The sequence below is a fragment of the Perca fluviatilis genome, chromosome 19, assembly GCF_010015445.1.
Source record: "Perca fluviatilis chromosome 19, GENO_Pfluv_1.0, whole genome shotgun sequence".
Classification (NCBI taxonomy): domain Eukaryota; kingdom Metazoa; phylum Chordata; class Actinopteri; order Perciformes; family Percidae; genus Perca; species Perca fluviatilis.
Genome location: NC_053130.1, coordinates 5,269,627 through 5,291,910, shown reverse-complemented (window position 1 = coordinate 5,291,910; position 22,284 = coordinate 5,269,627). Strand labels below are relative to the sequence as shown.

The following is a 22,284-nucleotide window of genomic DNA, read 5'->3' as shown; positions in this document are numbered from 1 at the left end:
ATCACAATCTGTCAGTTAATCCCACAGGTTGTAAATATGTAATAATACATTTCAAAGGTTATTATTTAAATTAAAACATTTGGTAACACTTTATTGAAGGTATCGACATAATCGTGACATGACACTGTCATAACTATGACATGACACATGAAACAAGTAAAACGTTTGTGAATTCTGTCATTAAGTGTCATTCGGTTTTTGTCATGACAAGTTGACATTGTTTGGGTTGTCTTGATTATGACAACTTGACATTAATCAAAGTGACATTACCAGATGTTGTCTTGGTCATGACAAGTTGACATTAAATTTGTTTGGGATGTCTTTTAATGACAACTTGACATTAACCAGGATGACATTACCAGAAGATGTATATGTCATCACAACTTGACATTACATTTCTTTGGAATGTCCTTATTAAGACAACTTGACATTAAACAGGATGACATTATATCGAGTTGTCATGACAAATACATCTTCTGGTAATGTCATCCTGGTTAATGTCAAGTTGTCATTACAAAGACGTAATGTAACGTTTATGACACGTTAATGACAGCGTCATAGTTATGACAGTGTCATGTCACGATTATGTCGATACCTTCAAGAAAAGTGTTACCACACATTTTACTTATTTTGATGAGAAATCAGAAGCAAATGTGAGCAAATTTCCCCAGGAACATCTTTTATTTTTTGCAGACTGACTCCTTGGTTCACTTTTGGCTCTCTGTTCTTACTGTTGCTATACACACAAACACCTTTACTGTGTAATGAACATGAATAAACAAGTACATGGTTTTAATAATAAGGACTAAACTGTAACCTGTGATCATCTGATCTTTTATGATCCATTCCTGTTTGAAAATATCTCAACAATTCATATTCTTGGTACAATGTTAACATTGCTAAAAGGAAAAATATAACTTTTCCTTAAAGATGTTACAGTCCAAAAGTGACATTAGAAGGTTTTGTGCAAGTACATCACACTCGATCTCACTTCAAATGTTGAATTCCTTGGGAATCCAAACTCCATTTCAATTTCACGTGCCACTGCACCTGTGGCAAAAGTGTAAACAAACATTTGTGAATGCAGTAAATGAAACAGAACAGACTTGGTGGAGAATTGCCTTTAGCCTCATTCATTCCAGGATATAAAGCAGCCACAGCATACGTAAGAGGGTCATTTCGCTCCACTGAAGGCAGACATTAAGAAGGCTAATTGCACCCAGAGGAATGACTTTCAGCGAACGCTCATTTGGACCGGGCATTTTGCTGCACATTCCAATCACATTGGCCATCTGAATTTCTCATATAAAATCTATTGGAGCCATAATCATGTTTGGCTCTGAAATATGTTTGGATCTGTGTGTGTTGCAGGTCACGACTGGCTGACTTCTTTGTCAACTGCCAGCCAGAGCCTCGCTCGCTGTCGGGCTGTCTGAAGGAGAACTACGCAGACTGCCTCCTCTCATACTCAGGTCTGATTGGTGAGTACACGTCACTGTTATTGGTCAGCCTCGTCTCTGCATTTACTCCAGGTCTCTGTGGATTGATGTTCATTTTCTTTAGTGACATCTTTAAAAGATAATTCTTTCTTATTTATTTTTTTACAACTTGAATCTTATTTTCGTTGTTCTTTTTCTACTGCTTATGTCAGTGATCTTCAACAGGGGGTCCTCAGGGTCATTGCAAGGGGACCATCAGATTATTGTTTAATACTTTTTTGAACGTTTATTTTTTACCAAAAAATTAAAATATGTCTGAAAATATTAACATGAATCCATCATATTATTAGTAAAGATAAATCTGCATATTCATTACAAAAAAAAAAACCTTAACATTGATGATACGCTTACTGGCGTGTATGGTAGCCATCCACAGATACAGGAAAGCGTATGGATTATCTGTGCCTTCCACATGTACGTTTGACATTAAAACATGATGATATACAGTATGAATATGTAAAACAAATATATATATTTTAATAGCTTAGTATTGTAGGGCACCATAATAAGGTATGTATAAAGGCTTTAGGCTGCCCTACACTTTATTGTAGGCCCAGTTAATTATGCAACTCAATTTTATACAATATATGTAGTAGGGGGTCCCTTCTAGTCTCTCTTTCAGGTTAGGGGTCCTTGGCCTAAAAAACATTGAAGACTCCTGGCTTATGATATAATTGCATTAAACCAAACTTAGTGATAAAACCTGGGCACACAAGTTTGATTTAATAAAATACAGAAGCCTTAGACTCCAAGGGCCCTATTTTAACGATCTGAAAAGCAAGTATCAAACGTGAAACGCAAGTAGCTTTGTGGGCGGATCTCGGGTGCTGTTGCTATTATACCGGCGGGATAAATGACTCTTGCGCCCGACGCAAATCTAAAATGGGTTGGTCTGAAGTAGCTAGGTGTGGTTTGGGCGTAACATGCAATAAACCAATCAGAGCGTCATCTCACATTCCCTTTAAGAGCAGGCGCACTTGTTCCATGGTGGATTGCTATTATAGCGGCGGATTTGCCTGGCGCACGCCAGCAGGAGCTGTCTGGGATGCGGCAAAGTAATAAATGCCCATCTTGACCGAGTGGCGATGTTGCTGCGGCCTCTCGGGCGCATCTCCTCAAGTCTGGAGAGGATTGCTGCAGCCATGGAGCGTGGGCCTCCTGCTCCTGTTGTGCCCCTTCCTCCTCCCCCAACTCCATCTCCGTCCACCCGCTCCACCAGGAGCGCATCGCACATTATGCCACTCCCAGACCAGATTCCCCCAGAGTGTCGAATCCCACCGTAGTTCAACATCACGTCTCCTTAAGTCCTCTAATATTTCCTCATTTATGTCATCAACACATCCATGATTCATGGAAATGTTGTGTAAAACACAACAAGCCACAAAGAATGCTGGGACTTTTTGAGGACTGTACTGTAAAGTGCCTCCTGACCGATTCAAACACCTGAAGCGCATTTTCAGTAATATTTTTCTTTGTAATTATGTATGGTTTGCAAAAATGGGAACTGCTGCGTCCGTGTAGATGAGAGAAGCAAAGTGTATGCGCGTTGTGCACACACTACATTATGGCCAAGCATGCGCCCCTAAAATAGCATCTGAATAACGCGCCACTGACTTTAGACTAGCGCCACTGACTCTGTGGGGGAATTGTTTTCTGAAATTGCAAAATAGCACCAGGGAACGTTTGCGTTGAACCACCCCCGGGAGCGCAAATACATTCGCCTAATTTACCAACGTACATCTGTGGAGGGAAAAGTCTGCTGTGCATCGGGTGCAAAATAGGAATGAAAAATGCGTCGGTGTACAAAGGAGTGAAAGAGTGAAAATATAGGGCCCCAAGGAAGACTTGATAAAGATTCATCCACTTGGAATGAACGGACCTAAATATAGGCTATACGATAAAATTATATGCAGCAAAGTTAATGCTGAGATCTGGAAATGTTGCAACAACTTTGTATAACCTAGAGGTTTGTTTGCAACCTGTCTGATCGTCTAACTACTCGAGACAAACTGTTAGGCTTTATTTTAGCCATATCACTTTGTTTCCAGATGTCAGAAATTATCGTGGTGAATACAATGTTAGAACCGATAAAAACGATTGACTGAACTATGAAATTAAGACCCAAGTTCCTTTTAATCTAACTCCTGTTGTAACCCCAGTCTCAATGACTATGTGGACCGGCCAAACTGTCCTCACAACCGTTAGGTCTTCACCACAGGGGTCCTACGCAGTGTTGAAAAGTACACACATCTACGCAAAGCTGCCACTTCGCCTGTTCGTAACAGCCTGCCAAACAGCTGTGCCCCAAGTGCAAGATGTTTGACAGTGGAACATTGTCTAACTTTCTGCCCAACAATGGGTAAATGCAAGTTTTCCAAGGGCTGGCTTGACAATCTCAAATATAAAGCCTGGTTGGCTAAGGATTCCAAATGGGAAAAGTAACCTAGATGCAAACTATGTGGAGAATCTTTCAACATGGGGGAGGCTTCAATTTGAAGCCATATGCAAGGGCAAAAGCACTTTAGTCTTGTAACAGCATCCTGTGCACCCAGAGTCACATCATTTTTGGCCCAACCCAATGAGAGATCAGGACCGACCACAACAAGTGATCAACCCGCCAATGCAATTTACATAATACACATCTATCTATTTGTACTCAGATGTCAAATATGGTCTGAAAAATCTACAGAGAAGTGTGTTAATTTGAGTCTGGAAACGTATGGAATTTTGAAATGGAAACTGTGTAGGAACCCTGTCACCACAACAGGGAGCCGTCAAGAATCGGTCCTTGCAAGTCACTAAACCAGACCACACACACACACACACACACACACTGTCCACACAGCGCCAATTCATTCTGCCTACTGCAAAACAATAAGGCCTGTTTTGGAGCGCAGCCAGTGCCAGGGAACAATCCATTGGGGGAGTGAGAAATCACTGACTGAAGCTATTTACTTTCCCTCGCGGGGAGAAAGCATATTCTTCATTCCGGCTTCTCTGCATTCTGCTTCCTGCAGAAACTCCACCACACTGCGTTACTCCTATACACGGGGAGGAGGGAAAGAGAAATAAATGTAGCAATGATTTAACTTTATTATTATGGCATTCATCATTTAACACAGAGGGAGGATGATAACTGAGTCTTAAAGGGTTTAAATATTCGTTTTTTTCTTGACAGTTAGCAGCATATTGGGGTTCTTGACAATAATTCACAGAGAATCCCTGTTCAGGGCTCAGATTTCTTACTCAAACAAAGACAGACAAACGCATGAATGAAACATTATCGTTCCATCCACCTGCTGCAGGTACCGTGGTGACTCCCAACTACCTGCGCTCGCCCAAAATCAGCGTCTCCCCCTACTGCGACTGCAGCAACAGTGGCAACAACAAGGACGAGTGTGACAAGTTCACCGAGTTTTTCACCGAGAACACCTGCCTCCGTAAGTTATCCCTGTGCCCAGCTGCTGTCTGACCAGCTGTTCACTATTCCCCTCTACTCTTTCCTGTTGAACTTTAGTCTTATCTGTTCTTCAGAATTATGTTCTCTAGCTTTCTATTTTCATCCACTCTGCTCTGCTAGGCTTTTTTTCAGTTTTTGCTCCTTTTTTTTAATCCTCTCTTTACTTTCTGTCTCTCCTCCTCTCGCTCTCTCCTTCTAACCAAATATATCCCATAGCCATGCTTGCATTGTTATCCCTCTGCATTATAGAGAAACCAGCCACACTGCACCACAGTGTCTGAATGTGTGCGTGCCTAGAAGCTGTAGCGGAACTCCTGCTCCAGATCTTTGACAGAAAGCGGCTTTTTCATCCAGCCATGTTTACTGAATTGTTGACTTAAGTAAACTTCTTTGACTTTTATGCACATCATGTCTCTTTTTAAATATTACTTTTTCTAAAATTATACTTTAAAAAAATCCCAATATATCGCCTTACGCACAGTATATTGCAATATATTGACTCGTGACCCATGTATCGTGATACGTATCGTATCGCCAGATTCTTGCCAATACACAGCCCTAATGGCAACTGATTCAGTATAAAACTTTTGGACAGTTAAAAAACGTAATCCTTTTCAAATGATAAGATCTGCATTCATCCTAAAGGATAAGCTCATCAAACAAAAGTGATCCTAACATGGAGTAACATATTAATAAGAGGGATGGAAAGGGATAAACAAATTGTGAATAAATAGTTTACTGGCTATGATTGCATCTGGAATGTCATGTGGAAGTGTGCCTATTGTAGTAGTTATGGATGGGTCTCAATGGCCGGTGTCAGGTTGATGAAATAGCTGGATGTGTGTCTAGCGTGTCAGTCTTTTTCCGCCTAGCGTGACATGTTCTATGACATGTTCCTTGACGTTGACCAATAGGAAGATAGCGTGCTCTCTGGCGCACATATGTAAACATGGCGAAAAGAAGGAGAGACGCTACTGCTGCTGTCCCGTGGAGAAAAGGAAGACACACACAGTGACCATACAGGCTTTTTTTCACGGCAGGGATCGCCCCGCTTGGCAGCATCACACGCTAGTGGGCTAGCCATTAGCAGTTATCAGTTTCTCTTCACTTTGACCACCGACAAGCATAGAAAACTACACCCTTCTACAGCTGCAATGGTTGCACCTGATTGGACGAGTGCTACATGTGGGGCTGTCTGCTCCCGGATTTCAAAACCGACCATAATGGCGGCTCATTTGGAAAACGATCTCTTATTTTACGAAAATAGTTCACCAAAATGTGTTTGTGCAGTTGCTTAATCTGTATTTATTTCAGATCTAAAATGTTCAGTTTAAAAGATTTTGGTGAGTTTTGGGGGGGCTGAGGCTCCTTTAAAGTGCTGACGGCACCACGGCTTTTCTCCAGTGCTTAGCACCGCCCAAGACGATTGTTATTGGTTTAAAGAAATGCCAAAAAACCAGAGCACATTTTTCTCTCATCCCCAAATGCTATGTGGACTAGTCAGACCCTCCTCCAGCGCGCTTTGGATGAGCGTCTGGCAAAGCGAGACTAGTCTAGTCTGACATAGTGACTATTGTGACAATTGTGTAGTCAGATCCTGGCATAAATGAGTCTTTATCTCCCCCCCCCCTGTCGTTGATTTTTAATTGTGTACATTTTTGGGGGGTGGCATTTTAGCCTTTAATAGACAGGACAGACATGCAGCAAATGGCCACAGGTCGGACTCGAACCCTGAGCCGCTGTATCGAGGACTGAGCCTCTGCATATGGGCGCCCGCTCTCCAGCAATGAGCAGAATGAAACCTGGCTTATGTCTGGTTATTGTGCTTTCTGTTAGCCGGCTTCTGTACAAATCATGTGTGAGAAAAAAAGTACCACTTTAAACTTTGAGCAGACTGTGGGTTTATGCAGTTCAGACCCACAGAGTAGTAATTCCTCTCTCGAGAAACAATCTAGTTCAGTTTTGGAATCTCCCAGTTCATCTTTCAAGCTATCTTTAACTTTGGTGACTTATTAAATGTTGAAAGTTGAAACTAAATTGATTCAGGAAGGGTTTGGAAGGAATTTGGATTTTATTGGTGGACTTTACAGTGGATTCAGGTTTTATAAAATGATTGAACCACAATCCATTTTGAAATATAACAGAATCTTAAATTTGCTGTAGTTGCTTAAAAGGTAAATAGACTAATAGGTAGAGACACCACTTATTCCCGCATGTTAATGATAACTCAAGGCTGAAATACAAACTGGATCCTCAGAATAGAAGCACACTAGATGATGTTTAGTCTAGTAGTAGAGGACATGTCATGTTAGCCAGTTGTAAGTGTGTCTTGGGGTGAAAGCATCACATCATGTATTCGTCCAGAGTAGAAGACATTGACCACTATCTGTTCAAGGTACGCAGTTTCCTCGTTAATGAATCAATTTGGTATTCAATTGATGAAGCAATCGGCCACCAGACACCTGTATCAATCAATCAATTGCTGGATGTGTTGCCAAGTATGCTCTAGAAAATACTGTCCATTTAAAATAATGAGCCATATTCACATAACTTGCTGCTGGTTTGAGTTTCCTCTGTCAGAATGGCAGTTACTAGATGAGAAAACAGCAGCAAGATGCAGCCTCATTTTCAACAACTCTTCTCTTTTTCACTCTCTCATTTGTCTTCTCCTCTTCCATTAACCCCGGCTCTTGTTTTCTCTGCTCTGTTGTCTTTTTACTAGTCTGGGTTAACGAAGTTGGTCTGCTGCAGATAATAGGGGCTGCTACAGTCTGCGTGTGTGTGTGTGTGTGTGTGTGTGTGTGTGTGTGTGTGTGTGTGTGTGTTGTGTGTGTGTGTGTGTGTGTGTGTGTGTGTGTTGTGTGTGTGTGTGGCTGCGTGTGAGCACATCTTTGTGTATTTCTCAGTAAGGGTGTGAGATGTGTACCGTACGTCTTTGCTTCTGAATGTTCACATGGTTTTATAAGTGTGTCAGTGTGAGATTTGCACAATCAAAAAGGGTTAATGTGGGTTAAAACATGCTCTCTACATTATATCTATTATTTACTTTTATTCACTGTAGGGAGCCAAGCGAAAGGCAAAGTGGAGGAACACACTTCCTCTGATTATTAAATTGTCTGCGTTATGTATTCTCACTCACTTTTCCTTTACTGCCTACTTGTTTTACCATTGCAACCGTTTCCTTTCACTTGTTCTCCTGCTCGTGCTTCACCTTACTTCTTTCGGCTCATCCCATCTCTCGGTCTCAATCTCCTTATTTCATGCCCTCCCTCTTTCCGCTCTCATTAAGCTTGATCAGCAGTAACTGGAACTGACAACTCTGAAAATCCTGACACACGCCCGTTACAGGGTCATGACTAGAGAGAAACTACAAGAGAGCTACAAAGAGAAGAGACAGAAAGCGAGAATATGAACGGACTGAGAGAGAGGACTTTCTGTTATACTTATACTACACTTTAGATGTTGTATTGTTCAGAGACGGAGGAGGATTGCCTGGGATGAATGCCTGGCTCATGTGATACTATGACCGAAACATATCTGAATAAGCATCCTCTAACACAATAAATCCCACCCTTTTCCACCCTTGATCCCTACGAATGAAGCAATGACAAATTATCAAAGCTTATATCATATTTCTATTGGTTATGAGAAAGTCAAGCACATTTTGAGTACTTTGTAGAGGACTTAAGAGGTAGAATGTCCAGTTAAAATATCCAGTAATTCAAAAGAAAAATGGTTAAAGGAATACAAAAAAAAAAAATCTGTTTTCCTTACCTGCAATTATTCTTAGAACTCCTCTGAGCTATGTTGCGATCGTCTGGAGGGGTCTCCACCCCCAGGTTTGGAACCACCACATTATTATGCTCAAGAAGAAACAGTGGAACTTTAATGTATTCAAAACATTTCCGACGTGATGTCTCCCTATTTCTCCCTATCCCTATTATTTCTGGAATATGTACTGAATATGCAAAGGTCACACCATCCAACATGGTCACAATTCTAGTATTACAGCGAACCTTGTACATGTAAAGTGAGATGAAGTGGTAATGTAGACATCTGCGAGGTGGAAACGCTTCCTAAACATTTGTGCTGCAGTGGGAAGATGATATCATGTTTGTTTGAATGCAATGTGCTGTATGCATTCATGAAGGTTAAATTGATGTTTGGTTTAGTGTGTGTGTGTGTGTGTGTGTGTGTGTGTGTGTGTGTGTGTGTGTGTGTGTGTGTGTGTGTGTGTGTGTGTGTGTGTGTGTGTGTGTGTGTGTGTGTGTGTGTGTGTGTGTGTGTGTGTTTTAAGGACCCGTTTTTAGACCTTGAAAGTGAGGATATTTGTTTATCACTTGTTATAAAGGGCTTTTTAAAGGGTTAAGACTTGCTTTTAGGGTTACTAATAAGGACAATAATAGCTGTGAATTGTTGTTACAAGGTGATACTCACCAAATGTGGTTTCCGGTCAAGTGTGCTGATGTCATCCATTCCCGGAATATTTGATTGGTTGTAGATGCAGCAGCTCCCAGGAGACCAAGTAACTGCAAGCTAATTCGCCATCTCAAATGTCAAAGTTGGTGTTCAAAACGCAGCTTTAATACTAAAACTATGGTATGCAAAGTGAAAATGCATATGCCATATAATTGGTTCAGAAGTATACATGTTTTTAGAGAGGATTTTGTTCGTAATTTGTTTTGTAGTTGTGGATTGTTTTCAAATCTCCAAGTGTTTCTGTAAGAGCTGACTGAACTCACTGTGAGCCCTCACCGCCGCCACCACCTTAACGAAGAAGGTTTGATTGATTGGGAATAACCAAGAGAACAATGAATGTACAGGTACTGAATAGAAAGATATATTTTTGAATGTATTTTCTATCCACAAATCAAAAAGGACTAGTACACGCACGCACGTCTGACATCCTGAGGCTTAACTTGAGATGCTAACAGTGTTTCACACGCGGTCGCTGTGCTGTGAGTATAATTAGGCCTTAGGTGAGGAGACAGAGGAGCCAGGAAAAGAGCCCATCAACACTTACAATATGCTCATTGGCCTTCTGCTGTCTCGGCACAAAGCCACACAATCACATGCTCAAACACATAGGCAAAAAATTAAATATGCACATGCACAGTCATGAGCAAAGTTGCACACATCAGGGCTGCAGGATATTGACAAAAATGACTTATTTAGTGCTGATTATGCAACTCAGACATGAATGCCAGCACACATCGGCAGCTTTTTATACATCATTTATTTTACAAAGAAATAAAAGTAGCACTGTTAGTTTGAAGAAACAAGATTTGTACCAAATGCCAGTTTATTCGCAAGCCAGGACGTGTCCCATTAATATGTGCTGCCCTAATCCTCTTCTCCCAGATACTGTACATACAGTGGTATGCTTAGCTAGGGCCGCAACTAATGATTATTTTCAATGTTGATTAATCTGTCGATTATTTTCTTAATATGTTAGTTGTTTGGTCTATAAAATGTCACTAAATGGTGAAAAATGTGGATCAGTGTTTCCCAAAGCCCGAGATGACGTCTTCAAGTGTCTTGTTTTGTCCACAACTCAAATATATTCAGTTTACTGTTACAAACTAGAAAATATTCACATTTAACAAGCTGCAATCAGAGAATTTTTACTTTTTTCATAAAACGTGTCAAAACTTAAACAGATTATCAAAATAGTTGGCGATTAATTTGGTGTAATAGTTGACAACTAATCGATTAGTCTTTGCAGCTCTAAATTAAATTCCCTAACAAAATATAATACCAACAAATTAATTTCTTTTTTTTCTTCAGTCATCATCACAAAGTTTCCTCTATTAATTGTTTTTCTGTTTGCGAGAGACAGAGAGAAAGTCTTTAACTTCCATCTTTTGGGATGGCTGGTCTCACCAGAGGTAAATCCATCACATCAGATGAAGCCAGGGAGTTTCCCGGATCTACTTAGTTCAAGATTAATAGTCATGTTTATTAAATGTGCAGAGTGGAACTTACTCAAAAGGTTCTTTTGAGGTCAGGCTGATTTTTAGCAGAAGCCACATCCACAAGGGGGAAGGAAAAGAAAGCGGAGAGGATGGGGAGACCATGTGACCAAAGTCTGTCCAAACACAAGTCCAGTATAATGAATATATGTATGCACATATAAGTATCCAGATGTCTTGTCTTTAACAACTGTCAAAACTGTCCATTGTAACCTTATTTACCAAGAAATCCACAGTATTCTAATCCGTCAGAGCTGCAATCGGACACTGAGGGTTAGGGCTCCTGCACACTGCCTGCGTGGTGTGAGCGTGTCAGCTGCGTGGCGTGTGTTTTATTTCGGCTCCCATGTTAACAGGTTAGAGCTTGCACACTACCTGCGTGACACGCGCGTCTCAGGCGCGGCTCGAGCCATGCCCAAAACGCGTGCATGCTAGAAATTGGGCCAACGCCTATTTTTCATGTGACGCGCATGCGTGTTAGAAGTGTTTCCAGGCAAATAGAATAGGAAAAGATGTTTATATGTCATTTTGACACAAATAAATGTAATAAATGACATTTTGATGTTTGAAAGTCTCTAGGTTTTGGCATAAATGATAAAAAAAATAATAATTATCGATTTTCAAATATTGCACCTGTCAATACAGAACGAAATATTCTGTAGCCTATTTTGCGACGTTATTTTTGCTGTAATCAAATCACACATATTCAACACAACATAATGCGAAAACAACATTGAATGGTTACTTGAAAGACTTGATGCCCTCCATTCAGAGACAGAGCAGTTATTCCTGCAGGTGTTCAAATGATACATGAATGCCAATTTCACTTGTGAACCTGAATGAATGCTTCTAATTTAATAGTAGGAGTTGTTTAAGCTGTCTGGAGTATTTGTTCAGAGAGAGTGGAATGGAGAGAAAAGACTGATGGGTTACTGCGTTAATGAAAGCTGGCACTGTATGAAAACTGTATGATTTATTTTGACAGATTTGACAGGTAAATTACAGCTTGTTTGTACGTTTTTATGTATTGATTGTTAATTGTGGTTGCATTACTGTAGCTTATTTTGAATACCGCCTGCATCTTATGTGTGGAATGGCACGACAGTTTTTTTGTTGTACTACAAAAGCTCCTCTGAAAGGTTGTCCATGAATGACATCATTTTTATAAAGCGGCAACCGTTTTATAGAGGTTCATTTACAATGAATGACAATACAGCTATTTTTCCAATGCTGTTTTTTATATATATATTTGGCATTACATTTGGCAAAGAATACAATAGAACAATGACCTGATCTAATATCTAATATGAATATGTGTTGTACATCATGTAGACATATACCCACGTGTCTCTGCACATGTATGTTTTAATATTTCAGTGGGGTTAAAGAGCCGTTATGCAAATCAGCTCTTCTTTCCTTTACCACAGTATCAGGGTCATAATTCACTGTTGGAGGGAAGAATATCATTACGTTCAAACAGCAGCTCTGTAAAGCTCAGCTTTCTTCTGATCTGTGTGTGTGTGTGTGTGTGTGTGTGTGTGTGTGTGTTTGTGTGTGTGTTTGTGTGTGTGTGTGTGTGTGTGTGTGTGTGTGTGTTTTACATCAAAGCCTTAGAACGCTATTAATAGGGCCACTAATGGACTCTAATGGTAAATAGCCACATCAGCACTCAGGTTTTTGACTGTGTGGTGAATTTATAATGGAGGGTAGTGATAACAAAACTTAAGTACCTTCTAACTCGCCTTTAATTGTGGTCTAGGCCGGTGCACTATAAAGCTTTATTTTAACATGGGGACTAACAAGCGCGTGATTCACGATAAAATCCAGCTCTGTGCTAAAGTGACCTGCCCAGAATTACGACGCAGTATTTCTGGTGTGGCTAATAAAACTAATTCTTTACCAGCTCAGCAAACCTCAAAGGAAGAGATGTTTGTAGCCTTTAATCCCTGTAAAACATCACCTACGGTATGTTAAGATCTTAGTCAGGATCTTAGTCTCTCACCTGGCTGTCAAGCTCAACTTCACTAAGGGCCACACTGGAAAAAAGAGAATGGCATCAAGGGCCAGACATGTACGTTGTAGTTTATTGACATGCTTTTATTTGATCCAAAAAGTAAAATATCTCTGATTGGAATACTGCATGTTGCTTTTTGACATTTCTGTAGCATTTTTTCATCTTTTTTTTTTTCTTTTCCCGACTTTTTTGTGGCTTTCTCTGACATTTGTTTTTTTAAATTTGTTGCTTTTTCCGACATTTCACCTTTTACTAAATTTTCGTGGCTCACCTCGCCACGAAAGAAAGTATTTGTTGTCCACAGCTAATTGGTTCGGTCTCCCACTTTCACTCTGTAGGTAATGCCATCCAGGCCTTTGGCAATGGGACAGATGTGGGAGTGTGGCAGCCGATGTCCCCCGTCCAGACCACCACCTCCACCACCACCCCCTACAAGAGAAACCGCGAACGCAACCCCAACACCATCGACAACAACATCAACACAGACCCTGGCATCTACCACTTCTGTGGCAGCCTACAGGTTAGACACACACATACACACACACACACACACACACACACACACAAGCTAGTTTTGGATTCAGAGGGTGACTGTGTTCGGAGGCTCCAGGGTTCCGGCCAGTTTGGGACAAATCTGATCCCTTTTTTTACAGAAGGATGAAGTTTCTGAGTCATCAATTCTCTTTATCTGACCCGCTGATCTTTCTATCCTTTTCTATCTGTCTTACTATCCATATGTCTACAGTGTCTGTTCATATGCTGCTGCTATCTGTTTCTGTTGCATACCTCACTGCCTCTTCTTCCTCTTGCTCACTTTCTTTCCTTGTTTACTTTCAGGCCAGCTCCATTTGTTTATCTAGTTTTGTCACAATACCGAATATTTTAGGTTGAAACTGTGAATGAAATGAGGGTTGTTCATATTGCAAACACACGTAAGTCATATAAAACCATACAAAAGCATAGACAGCAGTTTACAGCAAACAACCTGAGACAAGCAAGTGGATGGTGGAGAAAGTGGAATGTTTAGCAGCTAAAGAGCCAGATATTTTTTTCTCAGGTGTTGGTGAAGACCAAACCAGAGCTAAAAGGAGAGTGAATATTGGACTTATGACTCCAATGTGACTCTGTGTCTGCTCTGCATGCAAGTAGGAAGCTGTTTGTTATGTTAGCCAGAACAGTGTGATATGACAGTAGTATAGCAGGGCAGTTTGAGTTGGAGTCTTTCTACCCTCTGATTGTCAAAAATCACCAAATGGGGCTTTAATACAGTGTCTAAAACTGGTAACCTATAAAAATATTGAAAACAACAAACAAAACATGAATACCAGCATAAATGTGGACAACATGTTTGTAACATTTACAAGATAGTTATGACAACGTGGTTGCATGTTTTTGCATCATAGCCGGTAAAATAGTTCCAGACTTTACTCGGTAGTCTCGCAGGACCAGCAGTATGTCAATGCTTCAAACCATTAGTGAAAGTGTCGGTACGTTTATAAAATTCTACTTTGAACTGATCTTTTTCTTGTTGTATAGCATCAAAATGTCAGTTACCGTGACTCATTCATCCTCCACATCCTCTTTTTTTCCCATATTCGTCTTGACCAGTGTGTGAGTCTTGCTGTTGACTCACTCGTGCGTATCGATCCATCTGTGTACCTGTATGTGTCAGCCCAATTGTGCCCGATAAGACTCTGAAACTGTATTTCTCAGTTGGAGCAGCCATTCCTGCTCTACAGGAACCCCAGTTATCCGGCTGATGAAACAGAAGAATCACAAGCAGCAATCCTGAACACCGGTGATGGGCTCCTCCTGGGTCAGAGAGGATGTGGGGATAATACTGTCATTACCAGCAAAGTGATGACAGGCACTCAGAGAGCTATTTCACGTATAATAATATTGCAACCCGATGAAGCATCATCAAATCACTGAAGTTATTCTCACGTTAACTGAAAGTCCCCCAGCAATTTTGAACTGAAATCTACCATAATCATTTCTTTTTGCAAACAATAGTCAAACTATAAACATCACTTTTTTATCTGTATGATGTTGTTTATGATGCTTCACTAGGGCTGGGCGATATGGAGAAAATCAGATATCACGATATTCTTGACCAAAAACCTCGATATCGATATTGCAGCGATATTCTAAGGTTGACAATTGGTGCTTTAACAAAATATTGTCACACTTAGATTTCAGATAAATAATCATCAGTAATGTGGACATAATGTCTAAGTAGGGAAAAGTCTGATACAGTCTGAACAGTCTGGTAAGTTCAGAAAAGTACATCACTTTACGGTAATGCAGCCTTTAAAACCAGTAAAAGACAACACTTATGTCATATCACGACATTACGATATCCAAAATCTAAGACGATATCTAGTCTCATATCACGATATCGATATAATATCGATATATTGCCCAGCCCTATGCTCCACACTGTTGTAGTGACCATGCATTATGATGCAGCGCTTCTGAATTGTTTTTTCTTTGCTGCATGATCTCTGTTATGGCTTTAAAGCCCCAGTCTGCAAATATTTAAACATATAAACAAGCACATTGTGTGTTTCGTATATGAACATACTCAGAAATAATAAAATCTATATTCACTTATCAAAATATAGTTTTTAACCCCGCAAAAACAATTGCTTATTTATATATCCAGCAGACATTAGCTTTCAAAAATTTAAATTCACTCTTCTTTTAGCTCTGTTTTGGTCTCAACCATCTCTGAAGGGTAAGACCTGGCTCTTCAGCACCACCATGTTCACGAGCTAGTCGCTTAATTTTGTCTATTTGCAGTGTGGTGCTGGGTTTATCAGAACTTTAAAACTATTTGTATAAATACAAAGCTGTTTAATAATTCTCTATGCGTTTGCCACCTTTAGGGAATAAGCTAATTATTTTTTTGATACTCTGTAGCATTATAAATCAGAAAATAATATAGTATTTTTAACACTTTCAAAGACTTTTTAAAGGTCCCATGGCATGATAATTTCACTTTATGAGGTTTTTTAACATTAATATGTGTTCCCCCAGCCTGCCTATGGTCCCCCAGTGGCTAGAAATGGTGATAGGTGTAAACCGAGCCCTGGCTATCCTGCTCTGCCTTTGAGAAAATGAAAGCTCAGATGGGCCGATCTGGAATCTTCTCCTTATGATGTCATAAGGAGCAAGGTTACCTCCCCTTTCTCTGCTTTGCGGCCTAGAGAATTTGGCCCACCCATGAAGAGACGACATCATGGTCTCAAACGAGCAAAGTGGCAGTTGGTCAAGGCCACCCCTCCTCCTCAATAGCTACAGACACAGAAATGGCACATACTAAGGAAATCTCATTGTGAGACTGGCTCTAGTGGCTGAAATTCTGCACCAAGGCTGAATTTTGGGAAAGAGACTTCAGATACAGTATTAGGGGACCACTAAGGTCTATATAAAAGCATCCAAAAAAGCAGCATGTCATGGGACCTTTAACACTAACTAACAAAAAAAAAACTGTGCAAGTCAAAGTGATAGTGATAGCAGGCAACTGTATGGCAACTTCATCCACTTGAGCTCTTGGCCCTTTTCTTCAGATTTGAATCACAGATTCTGCCTGTAACTTTATGTCCCTGAAATTTTTACAAACATACTCACACATATATGCAGACATACAGTCCGGCAAGTTTAGTTCACACAGACAGAGACTGTAGACAGATGCAATTACACACAAATACACACAAATGCAAGTGCACTGGCTTGCTGACACATACAAAGTCTGCACTGATAATGAGCTTTGGTGGTGTACTGGTGCGTGTGTGCTGTTGGCAGTGCTCTGATAACATGTCAAGTACAAGTTAATGAGGGAGTTGTGTTAAACCACTTTTGTAGTGTGTATGTGTGTGTACAATTCTCAGTATATTGGAGTGATGCTGCATGCATGTAAGTGTGTTTGATTTCATGTGTGTGTATGTTGGCATCAAGGCAGGCTATGTGTTGTAATGACACACTACAGGGATAGGCCAGCGAGAAGATTCACTCCACTCTTTTTCATTGATCTCTCTTTTTCAGACACACACACACACACACATTCAAAATAATAACCATTAACCAGTGACTCAAAACCTCTCCACTTCCAGCCAATGACAGCCTAGCAACACTTATTGTGACAGCGGTGCGTTTAGCTCAGCTAAAAACAATAAAGAACCAAAGAGTGGAGGGGAAAATAAGTAGAAGGTGTACCCGTTAAAAGCTCCTCGGTTAAACTATCTTCCCTTTTGTTAATGTTCTCAATTTAAGTTTCGACTCCTTCGTGAAATGTTCAGACAACACAAGGCAAGTGCTTTTGACCTAAAGCTTCTGACTAAAGAGTGTACTTCTTACTCTTTTCAGCTCTGTGGATGATCTTTCGGTTGAAACATTCTGACTGAAATATCTCAGCAACTATTGGACAGATTGTCATCAGATCTTGTACAGACATTAAATGGCCCCAGAGGATGAATCTTCCTTACTTTGGTGATCCCTGACTTTTCCTGTAACGCCATCAGTAGGTTGACATTTTGGGCTTTTGGTGAAAAATTAGGACCAGTATTGGGAGGATTACCATACATATTTGGTGCAGATATCAAGCAAGCGCAAAGGATGAATCTTCATGACTTTTCCTTTAGTGCCACCAGGAGTTCAGAGTTTTGAAATATCTTAACATCTACTCAACAGTTTGGCACAAACTTTGCCCAGATATTGAATCTTGTTTTGTTTATCTATCACCACTATCAGGTCAAAATTTCAGTTTGGCCAATTCTTTGGTTTATCAGCCCCAGCGCTGTTACAGCGCTGTTGAGTAACCCGCAATTTCCACCAACTGCAGAACGGCTGCGGACCGGCTCTGCTGCGTGTCAGCTCCATGCTCCGCCATCCTTCAATACCCACCGGATTTGTTGCGGAACGGCTGCGACCATGACTGACAGCTGAAGTCACGAGGACCCACGAGATCTCGCGAATTCACGTATGATCACGCGATTTAACAGGATCTAGTTTCTATAAACAGAACCACAAACTTAACTTCAGGCTTGTCCCCACCCATTATGACGTTTTCAAGGTGTAGTGCAAGGAAATATGATTGACGGTGTATTTTATTTTGAAAATTAACCGGATATTTATTTTGTTTCTGTGCTCGACTTCCTGTCCCGCACTATCTGCCGTGTGCTGAATTGCTGCGGACCTCCCCAGCATCCGTCAAAAATAGAAGCTCTGCGTATCAGCTCCGGTGGGCTGCGGATCGCCGGAGCTTGGACGGAGTTGGAACGCAGCCGGTTCGCAGTCAGTGAAAACACACACATTGACTTTAATGGAAACCTAATGACTCCGCCGCCGTTACGGAGCGGATCCCAGCCGTTCCGCAGTTGGTGGAAATTGGGAGTAAGGTCTGCCTACAGTACACCACAGATACATTCTGGGATAGGAGAACAAAAATGCTATGGGTCGTTTGTATTTCTTAAAACCAATCACAATCATCATGGGCGGCACTAAAGTTTGTCTTTGTTTCCCGTAGCTAAGGGATTTTGAGAACGGCAACACACAGAAAGAGGGTCAAAGCCGGACACCTGGGGCCTGTTGCACAAAACCAAGATAATGGATTAAGCCGGGATATTCAGGTTATCCTGGATGAATTTAGCTTTGACTTGGTTGCACAAAAGCAGGTTGAATTAAACCCAGCCAAGTTACCATGGCGATTTATTCTTTGCAGCTAGCCTGGTCCAGAGCAGGCTAACAGGCAGGCTAAGATTAATCCTGGAGTCTGATGTGTTAAATCAGCTGCCGCTCTGATCCGAAATAAACGTGTTTAACAGTTATTCCGTTGTTTTCTGAATGTGTTCTGCTTCATTTTATTAACATGCATTACTTATCACTATTGCTGTCACGAGTTTGATTTAAATCCTACTACTGCAGTTGTTGAGATGGTAATGGTAAAAAGTGGGACGATACAGAGGAAATGGGCTTTTCCTCCGCTGCTGTCTCCGTGAAATGTGCCCCCGCCCGTGCAACGCGGGGAGGCGGGGGGAGGCAGGGGGATCCTCCCACACCGTGCAGCGGACTCTAAAAGCGGACTTTTAGCATCACGACGACAATGGCACCTGATCAAACGTCCTTTTTTTACCAACTGGGAGTGAGAATGTGTTGGAATGCCACAAAGCTTCTTAATCATTTTATTTTGGGGATGTCACTTGTCATCTTTGGAAAAAAAAAACGAATAATAATAGGCTACATTGTTTTACAGATATGCTTACAGCGTGTATTGAAGTCACTTCTTTTTCTAGTTTTTGTCCAGTCATGTTTGTTCTGTATGAACATTATTTGTAGAATTAGACATAGCTTATGGAGATTTTGTGCATATGGTTGTAAAACATATTCTCGCATTATGAATAAGCTTTGAAATTAATCCTAGTCCTTATAAATTTCCCAGGAACAAGAATTCCCTCTGCTCACTTTTAAGGCGTAGACTAAATAATAATACATTTTATTTATATAGTGCTTTACAGGCTACTCAAAGACACTTTACACTAAAACCAGCACATTTAGCGCATAAAAACAGATACAGCAATAAAACCAACACATAAAACAAGCATATTAAAGCAATTAAAACGTGGAGTGACTAAGTAGATTTCTTTTAAAACCATACGTATTCAGTCGGTCCGCTATTGTCTGTCGGGCTTTTTTTCCCGTTTGATAACAGCCGTATTTCCCTTTTTGCATATTATATGTTTCACCTCCTTGTAAATTTCCATTAGAAGCTGCTGCTCAGCGGGTGAAACATATGCTGCACACGTCTTTTCCATTTCTGCATCAGTAAATCTGTGATCGATACCGTGGTCTATTTAAGAAAGCCGTGAATGTGCGCTTATCCCAGTTATCTACTCCTGGCTTGACATAGCTTCACCTACTTATCCTGGCTCGGCAAACGTTCAACCGATTAAGCCGCGATGAGTGGATCACACCAAGTCAAGCTGCGCTTTTTCACTTATCCTGGATTTCTTTATTCTACTTTTGTGCAAAAGGCCCCTGGTGCGTTATGGCGGGCTTTATCCTGGAAATGTACTTCTGTTGATCCAGATTAGCCCCAGGTATACTTGTGTGCTAATTAGCAAATGTCAGCATGCTAACATGCTAAACTAAGATAGTGAACATGATAAACATTTTACATGCTGCTTATCATCAGTATTTTAGAATTGTCATTGCGAGTTTGCTGCCGTTGGCATTTAGCTCAAAGCACTGCATCACAGAGCCGTTAGCATGGCTGTAGACTCTTAGTTTTATTTGTTTTTTCTCTCTGCATTATCTTTGTGTGATGTGAACGTGGTGGAGCAAGTGAGTAGTAGCTTTCTTCTTCTTCCTCTTGAGTTTTTAGAGGAAATCAAAACTCTACAAGGACAGCTTTCCCCTTGTTTTTAATCATACAACAGAGCTAGTTGGGCCCACAGCAAACTAACCACAGATAAAACAACAAATACAAACACATACCAGAATGGAGAGACATACATATACACACAGAGACACACAGTTTGAAAGCCCCAGGGCTCCATCCGCCTGTTGTTATGAATATAGTTGACTCCAAAGCAGGCAGGAAGTGCCCTGCACAAATATGGAAATCGACCACATGCTAATGTGACTTTTCAGAACAGGCAGGTATTAAGCAAATCCACAACACGTGGACACAAGGCAGGAATATATATATATATATATTTGAATTTGTTGACGTTCAAATATTGTAGTATAGTAAGCAGTTGTTTATACTATTAAAGGATACATACAAACATACATGAATTTCATATGCATGTGATCACAATGAAAGCTTTCACAGTACAAGTGTGATCTAATTTAAAGGGTCAGTTCACCCTGATTCCACACAAAAAAACACTGATATCTACACGTCTGGGTTTACTTGGCAGATTTTAAGATATTGTATGCATTATCTCAGAAATCACAGAATAATGTAAACACCTCGGCAAAATTACACTGAAAGTGTCTGCATAGATAGGCAGTACCAGAGGTAAGAGAAAATGTGGTTACAATGCGGCATTTGTTTTGAATGGAGATGGATATAAACAAACATTTAACATCATCAGAAACATTGGTTGATTTGGTTGTCTTTATGTCAAAAGAAGTGTGTTTTGAGTGGTGGTGATTTGGGGAATTGTATGACCCTTTTGTTTATATTTGTATCACAGATTGTGCCATTCATTTAATCTCTTATTCCAGAAAGACGAGCCTTTTAAAAATCAGCCTCAATACTGCTGAATTTGTTCAGATCATAGTGGAGACATTATAAAAAAAACATTAGCAGTGGCAGATGGAGCCCTACTTCTAAACGGAATCTACATTCTAAGATTCACTTGCATATCATTTAAATGTCCAAATGTTCTGTTGTGAACCACTCAAAGTGCCCACAGGATTTCAGACTTCAGCAATGAGCTGTAAACATTCATTATCATTATGATCTCTCAGCGTTGCTGTCTGAGATGTTTCAAACTTTTAATGAATCTAAACAATGACTCCTAACACAGATGGTACCTCATCGTGAAACATAAACTGACGTGAGTGTGTTTAGTCATCGTGCTCCTCAGACCACATCTATTCTTTTTGCTACCGCACTTGGAATTCTTGGCTTGTTCTTTTGTTTGCTTCTTTATACAGAGGACTGCAATTACACCATGATTTATAGACACCATTCCCACCGAGCTTCTTTTTTTCTTTTTTTGGTTTAGTGCTGAAGCAAAGGTGTAATAACAGAATACAGTTTCTCACTTTCTGTATCACCATGCCCGCTACATCCTGCTGTACATCCCCATTTTTGGGTCCGAATTCACAATACTGTACACTGCAGCCATTTGTTATTCTGTCACACACCTACAGCCTGAGCACACACACACATACACACACATAAATAACCAGAAGCCAAAACTGAAGTTACATTCACGTACAGCATCCATCCTGAGTGCAGAGATTCAGTATGCAGGTCATTAGAAGCAAAGGAGAAAATCTTTTCTCCAGCCAAAAAAACTCCTGCGCAAATTTCAAAGTCATAATCAGATGCCTTATTTACCAAATACAGAACAAAAATGAGGAGATGTTCAGATGCTGATTACAAGGCATGCGCTGCAAATCAGCTCATCAACTTGTCGTGGGCTTGCAATCAACACAAGTGGTAATCACTCTTTGCCCAAATTTACCTGAAGAGTACAGACACGGAGGGGAGAATGGAGAGTACCGATGTGATGCGTCATCAGTTAACAAATGTCATGTTTATTTGTACATTCCTCTTTTTTTCTGTTCATGGCTTGATGGCAAAATGGTCGATATCAATCT

General features: G+C 40.5%; 1 protein-coding gene across 3 annotated transcripts in view; it reads left to right on the top strand.

The window, feature by feature from the left end:
- The window catches only part of gfra1a (gdnf family receptor alpha 1a), a 127,206-nt gene that overhangs the window by 98,447 nt on the left and 6,475 nt on the right, over nt 1–22,284 (top strand). For all 3 annotated transcript variants that reach the window (XM_039783920.1, XM_039783918.1, XM_039783921.1), the window contains 3 exons: nt 1,372–1,481; nt 4,805–4,939; nt 13,284–13,465. In XM_039783920.1, the coding sequence (XP_039639854.1) occupies nt 1,372–1,481; nt 4,805–4,939; nt 13,284–13,465 (427 nt within the window). The remainder of the gene's footprint in view (nt 1–1,371; nt 1,482–4,804; nt 4,940–13,283; nt 13,466–22,284) is intronic.